Source organism: Trichosurus vulpecula, chromosome 3, assembly GCF_011100635.1.
Source record: "Trichosurus vulpecula isolate mTriVul1 chromosome 3, mTriVul1.pri, whole genome shotgun sequence".
In the NCBI taxonomy this organism is placed as follows: Eukaryota; Metazoa; Chordata; class Mammalia; order Diprotodontia; family Phalangeridae; genus Trichosurus; species Trichosurus vulpecula.
This window is the reverse complement of record NC_050575.1, coordinates 156,837,236-156,857,138: the sequence shown is the minus strand read 5'-3', so window position 1 is coordinate 156,857,138 and position 19,903 is coordinate 156,837,236. Positions and strand designations below refer to the sequence as shown.

The 19,903-nt window shown below is 37.9% G+C and overlaps 1 protein-coding gene across 1 annotated transcript in view; it reads left to right on the top strand.

Annotated features, from left to right (window-relative positions):
• Positions 1–19,903, top strand: part of PSME3IP1 (proteasome activator subunit 3 interacting protein 1) — a 46,174-nt gene that overhangs the window by 1,046 nt on the left and 25,225 nt on the right. The window contains exons 2-4 of the mRNA XM_036748207.1: positions 10,879–11,016; positions 17,652–17,750; positions 18,173–18,294. Of these exons, the coding sequence (XP_036604102.1) occupies positions 10,890–11,016; positions 17,652–17,750; positions 18,173–18,294 (348 nt within the window). The 5' untranslated portion in view covers positions 10,879–10,889. The remainder of the gene's footprint in view (positions 1–10,878; positions 11,017–17,651; positions 17,751–18,172; positions 18,295–19,903) is intronic.

Here is a 19,903-nt window from a genome sequence, read left to right as displayed (position 1 = left end):
CGAGCTATTTACAGAATAAATTGGAAATAACAGAGGGCAGGTATTAGAGTTAAGAAAGGATAGAGAATGAAATTACGTTCTAGGACTAGGGAAACGATTTCAGTAAAAGAACTGAGATAGAAGAGTATAGGGAGGATGGAATCTAGTAGTAAAAGAGAGTTAGTTGTATGAGAAAAGGCTGGATAAAGGTAGCCTGGATCAAGATTGTGGAGCCTGGATTTATAATAGTAAGTAAATGCCAGGGCAAATTACTTTTTTTTTCCTACTTGATGATAAATGTTATTCTTTTCAATTATGAATCACCACCCCCTTGCCCATCCCCCCAAGGAAAAGGAAAAACAAACCCCTAGTAACAAATAAGCATAGTCAAGAAAAACAGATTCCCATAGTGATCATGTCCAAAAATGTCTCATTCTTCATATTTAATCTATCACCCCTCCATCAGAAAGTGGATCGCATTCCTCATCATTGGTCCTCTGGAATCATGATTGATCATCACATTGGTCAGAGTTCTTGAGTTTTTCAAAATTGTTTCTTTTTGTAGTATATTGTTCTTATTCTGTTCACTATACTCTGCCTCTCAGTCCATACACATCTTCCAGGTTTTTCTTATTTCTCCATTTATTATAGCGTATTTCATTACATTCATATACCGTACAGCCATTCTGTAGTTAATGGATACCCCCTTAGTTTCCAGTTCTTTGCCACCACAAAAAGAACTACTGAAAATATTTTTGTGCATATAGGATCTTTTCCTTTCTTTAATTTCCTTAGAGTATAGGCCTAGTAGTGGTATTGTTGGGTCAAAGGGTATATACAGTTTAGCAATGTGGGAGGCATGGTTCCAAATTGCTTTTCAGAATACTAACTCACAACTTCACCAGCAGTGTATCAGTGTGCCTGTTTTCCTGAAGCCCTTAAAAACTTGTCATTTTCATTTTTTGTGTACTTTGTCAATCTGATTGGGAGTGAGGTACAACCTCAAGAGTTACTTTAATTTACATTTCTCTATTAATGCTTTGGAGTATTTTTTTCATGACTTTAGAAGCTTGTTTTTCTTTCTTTGAGGACTTCCAGGGCAAGTTACTTACTCAACCTCCTATGAAGCTCAGTTTACACATCTGTAAAATGAGGCTAAATTTCATAGACGTATAAAGAAAGCACTTTATAAAATTATAAAGTTGGATGCAATTATTGACCTTGGCTTTTATGTTAAGTAGAAGGGTGAAGTAGAAAAGAAGACTTAAAAAGTATTTGCCTAGAGTCTGAAAGACCTGGTCCACATACTGGCCATGTGATCCTGGGCAAGTCACTTAATTTTTCCAGTTCCCAGGCAACTAACTCACTAAGACTTTAAGTTGTAGAACAGTTGTTGATAAAGGGAATTTTCTTACTTACAGTTACCTAAACTCTTGAAACCACTCATTTCAACTTCAAAACAGCTCTGTAATTGTAGATTATAATGGCATTATGTTCATTTCACAGAAGAGGAACTGAGGCTCAGAGGCTGTGACTTGCCCATGGTTATACTACTATTAAATTTTAGAAGTAGGTTTTTCTGACAAAGTCCAGGATACATTCTTGTGTTGGTAAGCAAAATGGGCTCTTAGCACTCAGTTCAACCAAGTGCCCTTGAAGAGTTTGACTTTTGTTTAGTTTGATTAATTCAGTATATTTCATTGAGTCTTTCTAGGTGCTAAGCCCCAGGCCCAAACCCCTATTAGGTGCTAAGCCTATGTGGGTTTGAAGCCCCCAGGGTAGTAAGGGGAGGTTCTAACTCAAGAGCCTAAGTTCTGGTCATTCAGATGATGTTTGATGATGTCTGAAAGGCTATAAGAAGAGAAGACAGAGCCATTTGCGCAGGGCTCTCACTCTTGGTGGCCGGCTGATGCGGAGACTCCGGGTAGCTGTAGCTAAGAGCCCTCCAGCTCGTAACCTGGATGTTGGGACTTTGTTAAACTCTGGTAACTATGTATTGGGATTTGAATCAGACAAGGTCTGTCTGTCGATGTTTGCAATTTGTTTGTGTTTTGCTCTGAAGTTCAAGGTGCTGGCTTTTTCCCCTGAACTAAGTGAGTGATATTTGTATGCTGGATTAAAACAAGCTTGTTAACCCCTTAATGTTGCTTTCCTTAGTAAAACAGATCAAAAGAACCTGGGCTTTTGCAGCGTGCTGGTAGTGTGCTTGTTGTTGGTCTTGTGTTGGTCTTTCACCCCCACAGCAGCTGCTAGCCAGATTGTTGAAACCATTCTTTACACTATACCCTGCTGCTGTTCCACCTATCTTTATAACTAAGCCTGGAAGATTCTTAAGAGGAAAATACATCCTAATATAGAAGCTCCATAAACCGTAGATCCATATTTGATACAGATTAAGTTATGTTGAAGTTTTTTGCTGTCTTGAGTTTGTTTACTAGTGTGAAAAGGTAGGGGAATAAAGTAGGTACAGAAAGAGCTTGCTTAATGTTTTTATTAAGCCTTTTAAAATCCTAGAAGGGGCAGTACAAGTGAGGACTGAATTGTCTTGGGTACAAGACATAGAGCTCAGATGAAAGCAGCTTTTATAGACTTCCAAATTGAGCCCTTTAGATATTTGCAAGAGCCTGAAGAAGTGACTAACTTTTATAAGAGATTTAAGCCTAAGGTCTTCCTCATTTTACTTGTTTGAGAGGAAAAGGGCTGTGGTAACTGAAGAATTTCGAAGATACTAAGCAAGCTGTAAGTTAAGAAAGTTTAAAAATTTCAGCCATTGATTTTTATCCCCCAGGAATCATGATATTTTAAGATTATGCTGCTTGCACAAATCAAAGTTTAAGCTCTTCTGGCATGTGAAGTTGTAATTTGTACAGAGCACTCTGCTTCATTATTTGGACCTAGTCTTTCCCACATTCATGCCTTTGTGACCTCTTACTCAGCTGCTTCAACATGTCCTATCTTGGATTACCCTTTGAAAAGCCCTCCATGCTGTTTCTGATAAAAATGTAGTGATATGCAATTTAAAATTTTTGTTGCTCTTCATTATAGCATAGCAACTTGAATTAAAAGTTCTCTATATAATAGAATGGATTTAACTTACCATCCCTTCACTATAAGCCATTATAGTTGACCTTATTTGCCATGTCCTTGCTGCCAAATCTTCTACTTCCCTGAGCCTTCCTCCTGAGTGTTCTCTTTCTCTTCATAATATTTAGCTTGAAATATCTCTTATTGCAAGATTACATTTTTCTGTCTTGTATTGTATCTCTTGTATCTGTCTTGTATTGTATTTCTGTTGTATCTTGCCTTAGTAGATTGTCAGACTCCATAAGAACAGAGGTTATGTCTTATTAATTTTGTATCTCTCACAACATTGAACAGGAACCAAATATGGAGAAGTTCATTTTACTGACTATATGAGTATGTTGTTTTCCATATAAATCATGTCTTCTTAGATATTTTCTTATTATCAGTTAGTTGACTTTTAGTATCATTCAGAATAATGCAAATCTTTTTAGCCATTGTTTTTTTAAAAAAATTTTTTTTGTTTATTTATTATTTTTAGTTTTCAGCATTTACTTGCACAAGATTTTGAGTTCCAGATTTTCTCCCCATCTCTCTCCTTGCCCCACTCCAGGACCACGTGCATTCCGATTGCTCTTTCCCCTGATCTGCCCTTCTTTCTATCTCCCCCACCTCCTTCTCTTATCCCCTTCCCCTTCTGTTTTCCTATAGGGTAAGATAGATTTCGATACCCCATTGCTTGTGTGTCTTATTTACCAGTTGCATGTAAAAACAATTTTTGACATTTGTTTTTAAAACCTTCAGTTCCAAATTCTCTCCCTCCCTCCCCACCCACCCTCATTGAGAAGGCAAGCAATTCGATATAGGTTGCACATGTGTAGTCATGCAAAACACTTCCATAATAGTCATGTTGTGAAAGACTAACTTTATTTCCCTCCATCCTATCTCACCCTGCTGTTTATTCTGTTCTCTGCTTTGACACTGTCCCTCCTCAAAAGTGTTTGCTTCTGATTACCCCCTCCCCCAGTCTGCCCTCTCTTCTGTCCCACCCCCGTTCCCTTATCCCCTTCCCCCCTACTTTCCTGTAGGGTAAGATAGATTTCCATACCCAACTGAGTGTGTATATTATTCCCTCCTTAAGCCAAATCTGATGAGAATAAGGTTCATTCATTCCCTCTCACCTCCTCTTTCTTCCCCTCCACTGTAAAAGCTTTTTCTTGCTTCCTTTATGTGAAATAATTTACCCTATTCTACCTTTTCCTTTCTCCTTCTCCCAGTACATTTCTCTCTTACCTCTTAATTTTATTTTTTAGATATTTTTAGATTTATAACTATCTTTAGGCCTCTGCCTTTGGAGAACGCTACATACCTAGTAGGATTGTGTGATTAGCAAAGGATTACTTTGTCTAATGTTAAATGCTAACAAAGCTTAAAAAGTGGCAAATGAACCAGTCTGTGTCATGCTCAATAGAAATATCTTATGGGGGTCGGAGCCAAGATGGTGGCTTGAAAACAGGGACTCGCTTGAGCTTTCCCCCCAGATCCCTTCAAATACCTGTAAAAAATGACTCTAAACAAATTCTAGAGCTACAGAACCCACGAAATGACAGAGTAAAATAAGTCTCCAGCCCAAGACAGCCTGGATGGTCGCTGAGAAGGGTCCCTCCTGCAACAACCAAAAAAAAATAGCTTCCAACCAGAATCAATCTTTATTTGGGATAAAATTTTGTTTACCATCTGGCTCAATTGCTGTCCTGCATTTTAAAATTGTAAGTGATTAGGTCCAAAGAATATTGGGAGGGAGAGGAATATATTAGTATATTTTCAAATAAATGGAGTAGTTTGTTTGGCCTCTGATTTACTACTAGAATTGGGGCTGAGAACAACAACTCTGAGTTCTTAATCCCCTTTCCAAATATTTTTCGACATATAATCTAATTTTAGAAAGCATTACTAAATTGGGACAGGGTCATACCCATTGATAAGAACAATGGAGATGTTATACTCTATAAGACATCACAGAATTGGTTCCATGGAGTGATTTTTTTTTTTAAGTCATACCTGTAATCCCAGCTACTGAGGAGACTGAAGCTAGTAGATCTCTTGAGTTAGGAGTTGTGAGCTGCAGTGGGCTATGATGATCAGATATATGCACTGCATTAACATGATGAGCCCTCAGGAACTGGGGGTTGTGGGGGGAATGGATGAGGAAGAGGTACAGGACACTGAGGTTGCCTAAGGAAAGCTGAATTGGCCCAGGTTGGAAATGTTCAAAACTTTTGTGCTGATTAGTAGTGGGATTGGATTGTGAGTAGCTCCCTTATGCTGCCATCCTAGACAAGATGGAGAGACCTACTCTAAGAAAAGGAGAAAGAAAATCAGGAACCAGTATTATAGTGAGGTTGGCAATTAAATATCTGTGTAATTTGAAGAGTGGACTACATAAAATCTTGAACTAGGTCTACTGCAGCAGTTTGGAAATAAAATTCTGTACTTTGATTCAGCCACATTGATATAATAATCAGATAATATTTTATAGTTACTTTAGCGTAAAATATAGGTAATCACATTGGCATGTAATGCGTGTAAACTTAAATTAAACTACATTTTCTGTTTTCAACAGTCATGTCCTTTGCCAAAAGAGTAAATTTGGAATGATTGGAATTCTTGGCTTTCTCTAAATTGGCTTTTTATGATTATGTTTAGTTTGGCAATTAAATTATTCTCTTTTTTTGGAGGGGGAGATGATCCTGTGAGTTAAAAAGGATAAGAAGAAAAAGGAGGAGAGAGGGCAATATTATTTGCTTTCTCTTTCCAGAACAAAATACAGTACAAACAAAATATGGTACAGATGAAATTAAAAAACACAGTTCCCGAAGCAAATTATTTACGTTCCTACCTCAACTTCTAATTACCTTTCAAATTCCTGGAATAATGTATGGTAGGCTTAGAATGGTCTTTGGAGTTTTGTCATATATTTAAATACCATCACACCATAACTATGTGTTACTTTCGTTACTTATAAATGCTACCCAAGCAGCCCTGTGTACAGGAAGGCCCATGCAAGTAATGGATCTCATAACATTGGATAGATCTTTTATCAGAGTTGGGTATGGTGATATATGGGACCTCTCCTGCCTGAAATTTAAATGGAGCAGGGAGAGGGGCAGAATTTAAACATCTATCTATCCCAGTGCCATATGTTGTTTAAATGTTCCATGTGTGCTCATGTTTCATTTTGAGGTAGAAGATAGATATTGTTCGACTGTCCTCTCATTCAAAGAAACAGGGTTTAAATTCTGGAGGTTAAAATGATGTAGAAGAAAGTGTATTAGAGTTACTTCAATTCAGCAAGTAGAGTGTAAGTTCTTTGAGACTACTCTCAAAGTCCATACTCCCTACAGACTCTTTTCTATTCATTCCCCCCACTCCCAACAGTACTGGATATTTTCTAGTAAGTACTCAGTACTTGTATTAAGTTGATAAAGATCTAAGATTAGAAAAACTGTTATCTTCAAAATGTAAAAATTACCAAACTGTATCCTTAAGTCTGAGCTGTTCTTGCTGGAGACTCAGATTGAATTTCCTTGTTGGCAGTGAAGTTTTTTTGTTGGTCTTTTGGGAAGCTCTTTTGTCAACTACTAAGAAACCTGAAGCACAGTTGGGTAATGTTTTTGTGTTTATAAAGTACACTTATGGGGAAGATGGAGTGCTGAGTAAATGAAACTAGATTTCAGGGAGTGTGACAGTGGACTATTAATTTTTGTCTAGGCTTATTACTAATTAGCAGAAAGCGGGTAGAAGAAAGAAAATTCAAATAAATAAAAAAGAATGTGAAACAAGACAACTTGTTTTGGCCAGAAACTTTGAGGGTCTTCCACTCCCGAGTCAATTTTTTTAAGAGGCCATTCTTTGCCTCATTTTTTATTAAGCCTGAATCAATGAATGGGTGCTGCCTCAGTCAAACTGAGACCTGCTAAAGACCTTAGCTTGAAAAGGCCAAGGTCCCCCACTGCATCCTGGGTCATCTCCAGTTGTCCTGATCCATATCTGGTCACCAGACTCAGATGGTTCTGGAGGAGAGAGTGAGGCTGGTGACTTTGCACAGCCCTCCCTCACTTAAATCCAGTTAACTTGCATGCCGTGGCATCACCTCCCTGATGTTGTGGTCCTCTTTGAGAACGAAGGACAGACAATAACAACAACTCCTGGAGATTCTTTGTGTAATCTCATGGCTATCTAGTTTTGTTCATTTGTCTCCAAGGGAATTAAAACCTTCTGAAACTGCCTTAAAATGAACTCACTTTATATGCATCTTTTAGTTCTGAATGGGTGACCACTCCTAAGAGACTACCAAATGAGTGAAGGAAGTATCTTTGTCCAGACTTTGAAGTCAATTCCTTATGTTCCCTTTTTTATGTAATTTTGTTAATTTTCCTGACTTTAGCCCCTCTGTTTGAGATAATATTGTTACAACTAAATTTAATGTTACATTATTTTTTAGATTATTTACTAAATAAAAGTTGAATTATAATTCCTAGAAAAATTGGAGGATTTCTTGACATCTTATAAAATTTATCTTTTGCCTACAGGTGTTGGAAAGATCAGCATTCTTGTTTTTTCGGCATTTTAGTTTACAAAGCCTTGTTTATATGATTCCTCTGGGAAGTAGGTTTCTTTTCTCAGAGTTTTCTTAGATGTTAGTGCAAAATGTTATTTCATTTCAAATGCCCAGTAAAACTACAAAATGAAATCAAATAAATCATGAAACTTCTTTCATTTTGAGGTAGAAGATAGATATTTCTATTGGTTTGTCCTTTCATTAATGCAAAGAAACAAGGCTTAAATTCTAAATGTTAAAGGAAATATCATGATGTAGTAGAATAGAGTCAGTTCAATTCAGCAAACCATTATTAAGTCCCTACTATGTGCTAGACACTGTGCTGAAAGACATTAATTCTATTAGGGAAACAAAATGTTCATAGAAAATTAAACACAAAATAATCTCCAGGGGAAGAGCACAGGCAGAAATCTCAACAAGATCAGGATGGGCTGAGCTTTGAAGGAAACAGAGGAGTTTATGAAGCATAAGTGAGGAGAGGGAGTACATTCTAGACATGAGGGATAGCTTGTACAGGTATATGGAGGTGGGAGATGGGATATTATGTGTGGGGAATACTAAGCAGGCCAGTTTAGCAGGAATTTAGAGTTAATGAGAGAGATCTGTGTAAATAAAACTGGAAAGGTAAAGTTATATTATAAGTTATATTATAAAAGGCTTTAGAAGTTTTTACTTTTAAAGAGAAATTTGCATTTGATCCTGAGGCAAAGAGGGAACCATGTGGAGCTTATTAAGAAGGATGGAGGTGACAGCTGTGTGGAAGATGGATTGAAAGAAAAGACTAAAATTAAAGATGAGTTAGGAGGCTAATTCAGTAGTCTGGGCATGCAAGGAATGATGAGGACCTTAGCTAGCTAGGGTGGTGACTGTGAGTGTAGAGAAGGGGAGGTATGGGAATTATGTTGTGGGGGTAGAATCAATAAGACTTTCAACAGATTGAATTTGAAAAGAGTCAAGGATGGTGGTGCCCTTAACAAAAATAAATTAGGAACAGGGAAAGATTTTAGGTGGAAGATGAAATCTATTTTGGACAAGTTGAATTTGAGATGCCAGTAAGGGGGCAGGGATTTTTTGTCTTTTGTTTTTTTGTTGTATCCTCAATACTTAGCATAGTGCTTGGCCCATAGTAGGCACTTAATAAATACTTATTGACTGACTGACAGTAAAGTATACAGTTGGAGGTGTCTAATAGATAGTTGATGAGGTGAGTCTAGAATTCAGGAGAGTGATTGGGACTGGATTATGGATCCTCTACATAGTAATAATTGCACCTCTGGGTGAAGATAGGTTCACTGGGACAATATAGAGAGAGGACAAGGATAGAGCCCTTAGAGTTCAACACTTAGAGAGGAATGGGAAAGGGGTGATGATCCTGCAAAGGAGGAGACTAAAAAGGAGTGAACAGACCGACCAGAAGAAAAAAGCAGTGTTATAAAAACCCAGGCATAAAAGATTACCTAGTTGGGGGTGGTAAATAAGGACAGAGAAAAGGTCATTGGATTTGGCAATTGATAGTAGTCATTGGTAATCTTGGAAAGAGCAGTTTCAGTTGATAACTCAGTAAGATCAAAACCAGATTGCATGCAAGGTTGAAAAGTAAGTGTGAGTCAGAAAATGGAAGCAACAAGTATAAACTTCTCTTCCTGGGTGTTTGATTTTGAAAGGGAAGAGAAAGAACTGGTGGATAAAGAGATACTGAAAAGTAAGGGGGAAGAGAATGGATGATTGAAAGAGTAAGCTACTTATGTTTGGAGAACCACAAAGAGAAGAAAAATGGACCCTTTGGGGTTAGGAACCCTCCTTCCTCCCCCTTCCTACCCTTGCAGGAATTGAACCTGATCTATGTGACCCCCAAGTTCTTTTGTGGGATGGGGCTGGGCCACAGGGGTCCTGAAGAATATTCAGATCCCTTTGTGGTCACTAATTCACCTATGTGACCTTTACTTCTCCAGGCTCTAGTTTCTTATCTGTAAAGTGAGGGAGTTTAGACTAAGAAATCTCCAAGATCCTTCTATCTCTAAATACTCTGATCCTATTGGAGGAATCTTCCAATATTTGTAATCCTCAATAACACAATTAATCTCTTGCCTGAAGTATCCATGATTTCCATGGTATTGAGGAAATACTTTTGATAGAATTTGAATAGAATTTTTGCCCCATTATACTCTGTACTCATCCTTAGGGTTAAAATCAAATGTGATTTCTTCCCTTCCCCCTCCCTCCCTTCCTCCCTTCCTTCCTTCCTTCCTTCCTTCCTTCCTTCCTTCCTTCCTTAACATTACTTTTAGCTGTTACAGTCAGAAGTGGGGGAAGTATAGCCCAGATTACTTCAGTTCATCTTCCTGTCTAATACATTTTTCTTACTTGCGTGAAGTGATGCTTTCTTGATGTTGCCTTTCATTTCATTAAGAGGTCACTATTAAGAATTTTCAAAATCCTTGATATAGTTACAGAAAATGAGCAATTCTGTTGCTGAATTGGACCCTTTGACTAAGTTGCAAAGTAAATGGATGCTAAATCAGAAATGTTAAATCAGTAATCCTTAGTTGTCAAAGCTAGAAGAATCAAGAAGGAAGGGAATAAGGAACATTGTTATATGCTATAGAGAAGTCAGGAAGAGGAAGAAGAACCTTGGAAGACCAATGCATTTTGTAATTAGGTCAACTGGATGAAACCAATGAAGCAAATAGATGGGTGATGAAACTATATATAGTCTTCACTATCTAGAAGTAGAATCATAGATGTATAGAGCTAGGAGGGGGACTTTAGAGGTTATCTACTTTATAAAAAGGAAACCAGAGCCTAAACAGTTTAAGCTACTTGCCCAAAGTCATACACAAGTGATAAATAGTAGAGCTTGGATTTGAACTCAGGTGCTCTGACTCTAAATCCAGGTTACGTTGTCAAAACTGCATTGCTAGAGCAGTTCCACTGCTTCTGGAACTGGTTTTTGGAATGATTTCCTTGAGAGTAAAGATATCTGTTACATTGTGAAACAGACAAAAATCAGCATGTTACTGAATCGTTTTGGGGAGGGCCTTCATTTTAAATAAATCATCCTCATTTTTTTTTCTCCTCTCATAAGCTCTAGGAGATTTTTGAGGTTACAGAGTATTCCGAAAGTCTCAGACTATTAAAGCTTAAAACTGTGCCAAGATTTTTGGGACAACCTGTGTAGTTTCTAGATATGATGCAGCTTAATAACCATGTTTGTCTTTTGAATTTTAATACTAGTTTTCAATCTTGTTTTTGGGCAGGCTGTTTCACTATGGATGGAGGAGATGATGGTAATCTTGTTATCAAAAAGAGATTTGTGTCTGAGACGGAATTAGATGAACGGCGTAAAAAGAGACAGGAAGAATGGGAAAAAGTTCGAAAACCTGAGGATCCAGAAGGTACAGAGATGTATGGTTTGATATCTGAATAGGAAACAAGCAACCTGGCCACCCACTCATTGAATGTTACTTTGTGTCGAGCCACTTCACCTCTTGGAGATTCATTTACCTTATCTGTAAAATGATAATTTGGTCTTACTCGTTGCTAAGATCCTTTTCAGTTCTATTCATTTGCGATTTATAGCATATTTAGATTCAGCAAAGTATTTGACAGTCTCATCCTTTTGAAAAAGATGGAGACTATGGGCTAGATGTGCTAGGTAGAATTCAGAATTGGTGCAATAGCAGAATGCAGAGCTTAATTCCATGTCAACTTGATGGAAAGTCCCTAATGGAATGTTTCAGAAATCTGTCCCTTGGTATATTTTTGTCATTGACTTGGATGAAGTCCTAAAAAGTCTGCTTTATTACAGGTGACTTAAAGTTAGCCAGGGAAAGATAAATATATTAGATGACAGACAGGATTCAAAAAAAATCTTAAGTTGAGAATGACAGGGGCTAATAAGATGATATTTAGTAATGGCAAATGTAAAGTTCTACATGAGTTGACAAAGTCAACTCCATACATACAAAATAGAGTTGTGGCTAGAAAAATTTTCCATAAAAAAGGTGAATTTGTAAGCTCAATGAGTTAGCAATATGAAATAAAAGTCTAAACAATAGTCTTCTCTTAGGCTTCCTTGAACCACAACTTGGGTTCTGTGACTCTGAGATATAGTTAAAAAGATTAAGATTTATAAAACCATCAGGATTGATGCCGTTTTTAATTGACTTAGACTTGCACGTGTTATGGAAAACTTTACAGGCTAAAATAATTTTATTGGTGCCACTCATAGCATTTGTCCTTAGTTATCATTAAATTTGAAGTACAAGTGTATTATTGAAAAAAGACAATTAAAAATATTTATAACTACCAAACTCATATACTTCCTTTCTCTTCTTAGGATAGTCTTTCAGAATAATTTACACATATATCAAGGACCCTCTTGATGAAGTTATTAACAATAACAATAATGACAAAAAACCAAACATACTTTCACAAATTAGATTTTATAGAGTTTTGCAAACTCCTGAAGGCAATCCAGGCTGCTCTCTTCCTCCTGTTTAACTGTGGGCCCAACTCCTCCATTTGTACTGTCTGGCCTAAATAAACACCCCGGTGGACAAGCTCTATAGGGTGTCATAATGCCATAATCTGGACAAATAGACATTCTTCATTTAGTTGGTCTTTCCTTTGTGGATGATCAGGCCAAACTCTTTTTGAGCAGTCTGTTCCAGGAGACTGCAGAGTTCTGGGGCATGATGCAACAAGGTCAGTCATTCACAAACAGGAATATCTAGAGGAACTCACCCCTCCACTTATAATAATAGCTAATTTGCTGATATTTATATATCATTTTAAGGTTTGCAAAGTGTTCTTACATCCATTATCTCAGACAATCCTCAATGTTGCTCTGAAATAGGAGTTATTGTTAACTTCATTTTATAGACGAGGAAACTAGGTCAGAGAGGTTAAGAGTCTTAAGATTATAGATCTAGAGCATGAAGAACCTTAGAGTCAAGTCCAGCCTTGTCCCCTTATTTTATAAATTAGAAAACTAAGAACTGGAAAAGTAAGTGAACTTACCTTAATAGAAAGTGCCAGGCAGGATTTGAACCCAGGTTCTCTGACTCCAGAGCCAGTGACGTTTCCAGGGAGTGAAATGAATCATTGTTGGGGTTGGGCCAAAATGTAGTGGATATGGAGTATGGCACCTCTTCAGCATCTTTTCTTTTTTTTTTTTCCCTTCCTTTTTTTTTAAATTTAATATATTTAGTTTTCAGCATTGATTTTCACAAGAGTTTGAATTACAAATTTTCTCCCCATTTCTACCCTCCCCCCCACTCCAAGATGGCATATATTCTGGTTGCCCTGTTCCCCAGTCAGCCCTCCCTTCTGTCACCCCACTCCCCTCCCATCCCCTTTTCCCTTCCTTTCTTGTAGGGCAAGATAAATTTCTACACCCCATTGCCTGTGTATCTTATTTTCTAGCTGCATGCAAAAACTTTTTTTTTTTGTTTTTGAACATCTGTTTTTAAAACTTTGAGTTCCAAATTCTCTCCCCTCTTCCCTTCCCACCCACCCTCCCTAAGAAGTCAAGCAATTCAACATAGGCCACATGTGTATCATTATGTATAACCCTTCCACAATACTCATGTTGTGAAAGACTAACTATATTTTGCTCCTTCCTAACCTATCCCCCTTTATTGAATTTTCTCCCTTGACCCTGTCCCCTTTCGAAAATGTTTGTTTTTGATTACCTCTACCCCCATCTGCCCTCCCTTCTGTCATCCTCCCTTTTTTTTATCTTCTTCCTTCTTCTTTCCTGTGGGGTAAGATACCCAATTGAGTATGTATGGTATTCCCTCCTCAGGTCAAATCTGATGAGAGCAAGATTCACTCATTCCCCCCTCACCTGCCTTCTCTTCTCTTCCTACAGAACTGCTTTTTCTTGCCACTTTTATGTGAGATAATTTACCCCATTCTATCTCTCCCTTTCTCCCTCTCCCAATATATTCCTCTCTCATCCCTTAATTTGATTTTATTTCTTTTAGATATCTTCCCTTCGTCTTCAACTCACCCTGTGCCCGCTCTCTCTCTCTCTCTATATATATATATATGTACACATACATATATATACATACATACACACTCACATATACGTATACATACATAAACATATATATATATGCATATGCCCTTCAACTACCCTAATACCGAGGTCTCATGAATCATACACGTCATCTTTTCATGTAGGAATGTAAACAAAACAGTTCAACTTTAGTAAGTCCCTTGCAGTTTCTTTTTCTTCTTCTTTTTCTTGATTACCTTTTCATGCATCTCTTGATTCTTGTGTTTGAAAGTCAAATTTTCTATTCAGCTCTGGTCTTTTCACTGAGAAAGCTTGAAAGTCCTCTATTTTATTGAAAGTCCATATTTTGCCTTGGAGCATGATACTCAGTTTTGCTGAGTAGGTGATTCTTGGTTTTAATCCTAGCTCCATTGACCTCCGGAATATCGTATTCCAAGCCCTTCGATCTCTTAATGTAGAAGCTGCTAGATCTTGGATTATTCTGATTATGTTTCCACAATACTCAAATTGTTTCTTTCTGGCTGCTTGCAGTATTTTCTCCTTGATCTGGGAGCTGTGGAATTTGGCGACAATATTCCTAGGAGATTTCTTTTTGGGATCTATTTGAGGAGGCGATCGGTGGATTGTTTCAATTTCTATTTTGCCCTGTGGCTCTAGAATAGCAGGGCAGTTGTCCTTGATAATTTCTTGAAAGATGATGTCTAGGCTGTTTTTTCAGTCATGGCTTTCAGGTAGTCCAATAATTTTTAAATTCTCTCTCCTGGATCTATTTTCCAGGTTAGTGGCTTTTCCAATGAGATATTTGACATTGTCTTCCATTTTTTCTCTCCTTTGGTTCTGTTTTATAATATCTTGATTTCTCATCAAGTCACTAGCTTCCACTTGCTCCAATCTAATTTTTAAGGTAGTATGTTCTTCAGTGGTCTTTTGAACCTCCTTTTCCATTTGGGTAATTCTGCCTTTCAAGGCATTCTTCTCCTCACTGGCTTTTTGGAGCTCTTTTGCCATTTGAGTTAGTCTATTTTTTAGGGTGTTGTTTTCTTCAGTATATTTTTCAGTATTTTTTTGGTTCTCCTTTAGCAAGTCATTGACTTGTTTTTCATGGTTTTCTTGCATCCTTCTCATTTCTCTTCCCAATTTTTCCTCTACTTCTCTAACTTGCTTTTCCAAATCCTTTTTGAGCTCTTCCATGGCCTGAGACCAGTTCATGTTTTTCTTGGAGGCTTTTGTTGTAGGCTCTTTGACTTTGTTGACGTCTTCTGGCTGTATGTTTTGGTCTTCTTTGTCACCAAAGAAAGATTCCAAAGTCTGAGACTGAATCTGGGTGCATTTTCGCTGCCTGGCCATGTTCCCAGCCAACTTAGTTGACCCTTGGGTTTTTCAGCGGGGTATGACTGCTTGTAGAGTAAACAGTACTATGTTCCAAGCTTGGGGGGATGTTCAAGCTCTGCCACACCAGCACTCTTCCTTCCCCAAGAACCCCCAACCAAGACTGGACTTAGATCTTCAGCAGGCTCTTCACTCCTGCTCTGATCTGCCACTTAATTCCTCCCCCTAGGTGGGCCTGGGGCCTGAAGCAACTGCAGCTGTAGTTCTGTAGCTGCTTCACCTCCGCTGCCCCCGGGGCGGTGGCTGAACCACAAACTCCTTCTTTCACTCTGTCCCCAGCAGCTTTTCCCACTAACCTTCCCTGTTGTCTTTGGTGTTTGTGGGTTGAGAAGTCTGGTAACTGCCGCAGCTCACTGATTCAGGGCGCTAGGGCCCGCTCCGCCTGGCTCCTGGTCAGGTTGGTCCGCACCTCCCACGCTGGGCTGTGCTGTGCTCCCAGCTCCATGCGTGAAAGACCTCACCCAGCAACCATCCAGGCTGTCCTGGGCTGGAGCCCTGCTTCCCTTTGCTATTTTGTGGGTTCTACAGTTCTAGAATTGGTTCAGAGCCATTTTTTATAGGAGGGACTTGGCAGGGAGCTCACACTAGTCCCTGCTTTCCAGCCGCCATCTTGGCTCCCAGCATCTTTTCTGCAACTTACGGTCCTAGTATATTTCCTGGGTTCACACAGCTGGTGGTTCTCTGATATGGAAACCTATCCCTAGTCTTCTTTATTACTGGTCCAGTACTCTCTTCACTATACCACCATATCTTCTGCCTTGCTATGTAAAGAGATCTAAAAGGTTCCCAGCACATAAGTAGACCTCACTATGGAAAGAAGGATATGGACAAGAGTTGTGAAAAGACTTGAAAGTGTTTTGGTCTGCACCAGTGGAAGGAATAGCAACATTAGGGAGATCAGAAATACATCAGAAATACATCAAAGTAAGTCAGTGTCTATATCGTTCTTTGTTTCTGCTTTTTTTACTCTGTGCCATTTCAGTCAAGCCTTCCCATATTTCTTTGAATTCTTCACAGTTTGTTACCCTTTAAGTGATAATAATGTTAATTCCCATGAGAAGTAGTATAATAGTGGATGGAGCTGTGTTATAATGTTTCTAACCCAATTTTCTTTTTTAAGAAACTATTCATGACGCAAACAGATGTGAGGCTCCTGATGTATCTATAAACCTTTGGTCTCTTTCATTCCTTGATCATGAGTCCTGTTTTTTAAAAAAAAGTTTTATTTTTGCCTTTCGTTTTTTCTACACCACAGACATTTCCTGGTTACCCTCTTCCTCCCATACCCACACACCATTGCTCACAAAGGAAAACAGTTGAGTACAACCAACACAGCCACACTTGTTGACGTATGCATTATTCAGCACCAATGAGTACCCCACTTCTCTATCAAAAGGAGGAAAGTGTATTCATTGTCCCCTGGAACCAGTATTGGTCATTGCATGTAATCTAAATTGAGCTTTTAATTTGTGTGATTATAGTTATTACATATTATACATGTAGTTATTTGTGTGTACACACACACACACACACACACACACATACACACACACAAACATACACACGCACATGACTGGTTTTGCTTTTCTTCTTCTGTACCATTTCATATGATTCTTCCTGTGTTTGAATTCCTTATAGTCTTCTTATGGTAGAATAATGTTTTATTACATTACTTTACCATTCCCCAGTCAATGGGCATCTTTCCTTCCATTTTTTTCCTACTACTAAAGTGGTGCTATGAATATTTTGGTATATATGGCAATTAACTCTTTGTTTTTTGTCTCTTTAGAGTTCATGACCAGTGGTGACATTGCTAGTTCAAACAATGTAGTAACTTTTTTCACACAGTTAATTACAAATACTCGTTTTCAAAAATAGTTGAACCAATTTCCAGCTCTACCAGTAACAGATGAAAGTGCTTGTCTTCATAGCCCTCCAACACTATTTCTATCTTTTATCATCTTTTTCATTTGAAGGGTAGGAGGTGAAACTTCAGAGTTGTTTTAATTTCTATGTCTCTTAGTAGTAGTGATTTGGAGCATTTTTTCCACATAGGTCAGCCCCTACAGACACCCGCAATACAAGGCACATGGTAGGTTCTTAATAAATGCTTTTTGATTGATTGATAGTTGTTGATGGTTTGAGATTATTTAAACAACTTTTTTATAGATCCCACTTTCCAATATAATTGTTGTCTTGGTCATGCTCATTTGTACCTTAAGTTGTTCAGAGATCATAGATCATAGTGTCATGGTTCTAGAAGAAAAAGGGTGACACGAATCATGCTATTTGGGGAAAATCTAAACAACTCTGGCACTTTTCCATCCTCATCATGATAGGGGGATACAGAGGAATGAAGACCATTTAACACACCTTTTTGTTGCTTTTTAGCCTTTGAATGACAAGTCTCTCTGGCAGGCTGGTGCTTAAATGACAGATACCTAGTCTCTTTTTGGTCCTATACACAAAGCCTGCCAGAACTTAAGTTTCTCTAGCATAGTCTTTGAGACCCTCAGGTCACCTCTATTCTATATAAGAGCCTCCCATGGCACCAAAATTACTCTTTTAAAAAAAGGTGTAAATTACATTTGGGTTTTTCTTCCACATTTTCAGAATGCCCTGAGGAAGTATATGATCCTCGTTCCCTATATGAAAGACTCCAGGAACAAAAAGACAAGAAGCAGCAGGAATATGAGGAACAGTTCAAATTCAGTAAGTCTGAGAAAGTTATGTAACTCCTGAGCTTTGGTCACTGTCTTATGCTTATTTGCCTCACATGATGCTTTGCCCTAGAGAGTCCATAATATTGTATCACTGATTTACAGCTTTCAAATTCTCATTTAGAAGGAGATGAAATCTGTGTCCCTTTGCCATTCATACAGTATTAAACATTTTTGTTTCAAACTCAAAAAGCCCAGTTTAATCTCTGTATTTTATCATATATGTTGACTCATATTTAGTAATAAGGGGGCAATTGAATGTTTTTATGCCATGTTGTTTTTTCAAAGAGCACAGTCATTTACTAATTCCTTCTTCTCCCCTAGAGGATCTGCTGTTTATTAAAGAAAAGGCTTTAGTTGATGATATTTTCCCTTTAGCCTACTAAATGTGCCTCATTCTAATTATTTCCTCAGAAAACATGGTAAGAGGTTTAAATGAAGATGAGACAAACTTCCTTGATGAGGTTTCTCGGCAGCAAGAGCTAATAGAAAAACAACGGAGAGAAGAAGAACTGAAAGAACTGAAGGAATACAGAATATCCTTTGTACTGAATGTTGAACTGTGGGGCAGTGTCTCAGGGAGTTAGGAAGCAAACGTCTCTTAGTCTCAGTCTCTCTACCAGGAAAGTGAAAGGATTTGATTAGATGGTCTTGGAAAGCCCTCCCAGCTCAGGTGTCTTAGAATTCTGTGATAATTATTGAGCTCTTACGATGTACAAAAATTCCTCTGTCAAGTGGGAATCCACTTTGTTTAGAATTAACCAGATCCATACGTCCTGATAGTTATTACTGCAAAACATCCTTGCTTTGTGCTTGTATTCAAGGCAATCCAGGGATAAAATGCCTCACTACCTGTCTCACGTGGCCCCGAAAGCTTTTGTGCAGTTAGTCATGGAAAAGAACACTGGTCTGGGAATCTGGAAACCTGAGTTCTAGTTAGGAAAGTCAAAGTCAGTTCCCCTATATCTGGGGCTCAGTTTCCCTAGGAGCGATTTGGACTAGTTGTTATGAAGTCTATTCTTGTTTGGCACTGTTATTTAGAAGCTTCTTGCTATCTCAGTGTGGTATTGTGGTAGAGCAGGCAACAGTCTCAGACCTCACTGTGGCTAAATGAAATTTTACCTACTTTGTTAGCGAATCATTTGAGACCTCTTTTTAGTGACATTCCAGATGGTAGCATTGTATCTGACAAACTGTCAACTTAAAATTTAAATGACAAAGATAAAATCCCCAATAAACAAGATAATACGGTTCCCAGTGAACAAGATACAAAAGAAATGATATCTAGTTCTTTGACATTGTGTGGAAACATACCCTGGAGGCTCCAGAGGTTTAATCTTGATGGAATATTTTGGATAATTCTGATTGTCTAGGAAAGAGATGAAAAGCAGACCTCTCAACCAGCTCATATATATTACGCTAATACTAAAATACATAAGCTAGGTAGAAGTCGATGTAGGATTTGAAGGATTAGACATTTGCTTACTGAAGCTCTAAATTAAGAGTTGTATTTTTGGCTTTACTCTATAGTTGTCATGACAGGTTACTCTTCATAATGCTCCAGAATATAAATAATTTCCCTTAGCTTTGATGTGTTCTCATAGAAAACAGTTTGTTTAGCTTGAGAGGAAAAAAAAACATTTAATAATATTGCACTTATTTTATTTGACTAATTATTTTTATTTTAAAATTTTTATTGATATCTTTTGTTTTTACTTTATGTTCATTTCCCAAAAAGAAAAAAAAAACAGTTCAGTAAAATCATCTCACATATCACCTGAAAAAGATGATAGAGAAAATGTTCTACCACCATAGTTCCCCACCTCTGCAACGGTGGATGAGAGGTGTACTTTCTCAACTTGTCTCTGAGGCCAAGCTTGGTTATAATTACAGTGTTCAGTTTCTTTTTTTTTCTTTCCATCACTATATTTATTGTGAATATTATGTATGGACTTCATGCTGAATCATGCTGATTCACTTCATATGCCTTCCTGTGCTTCTGTGAATTCTTCATGTTCATTGCTTCTTATGGCACAATAATATTTTATTAATTTCTTGTATCATAGTTTGTTTTAGGCATCCTCTAAATGGCAAGGCAGCTAAGTGGCACAGTGGATAGAGCACTGAGCGTGGAATCAGGAAGAC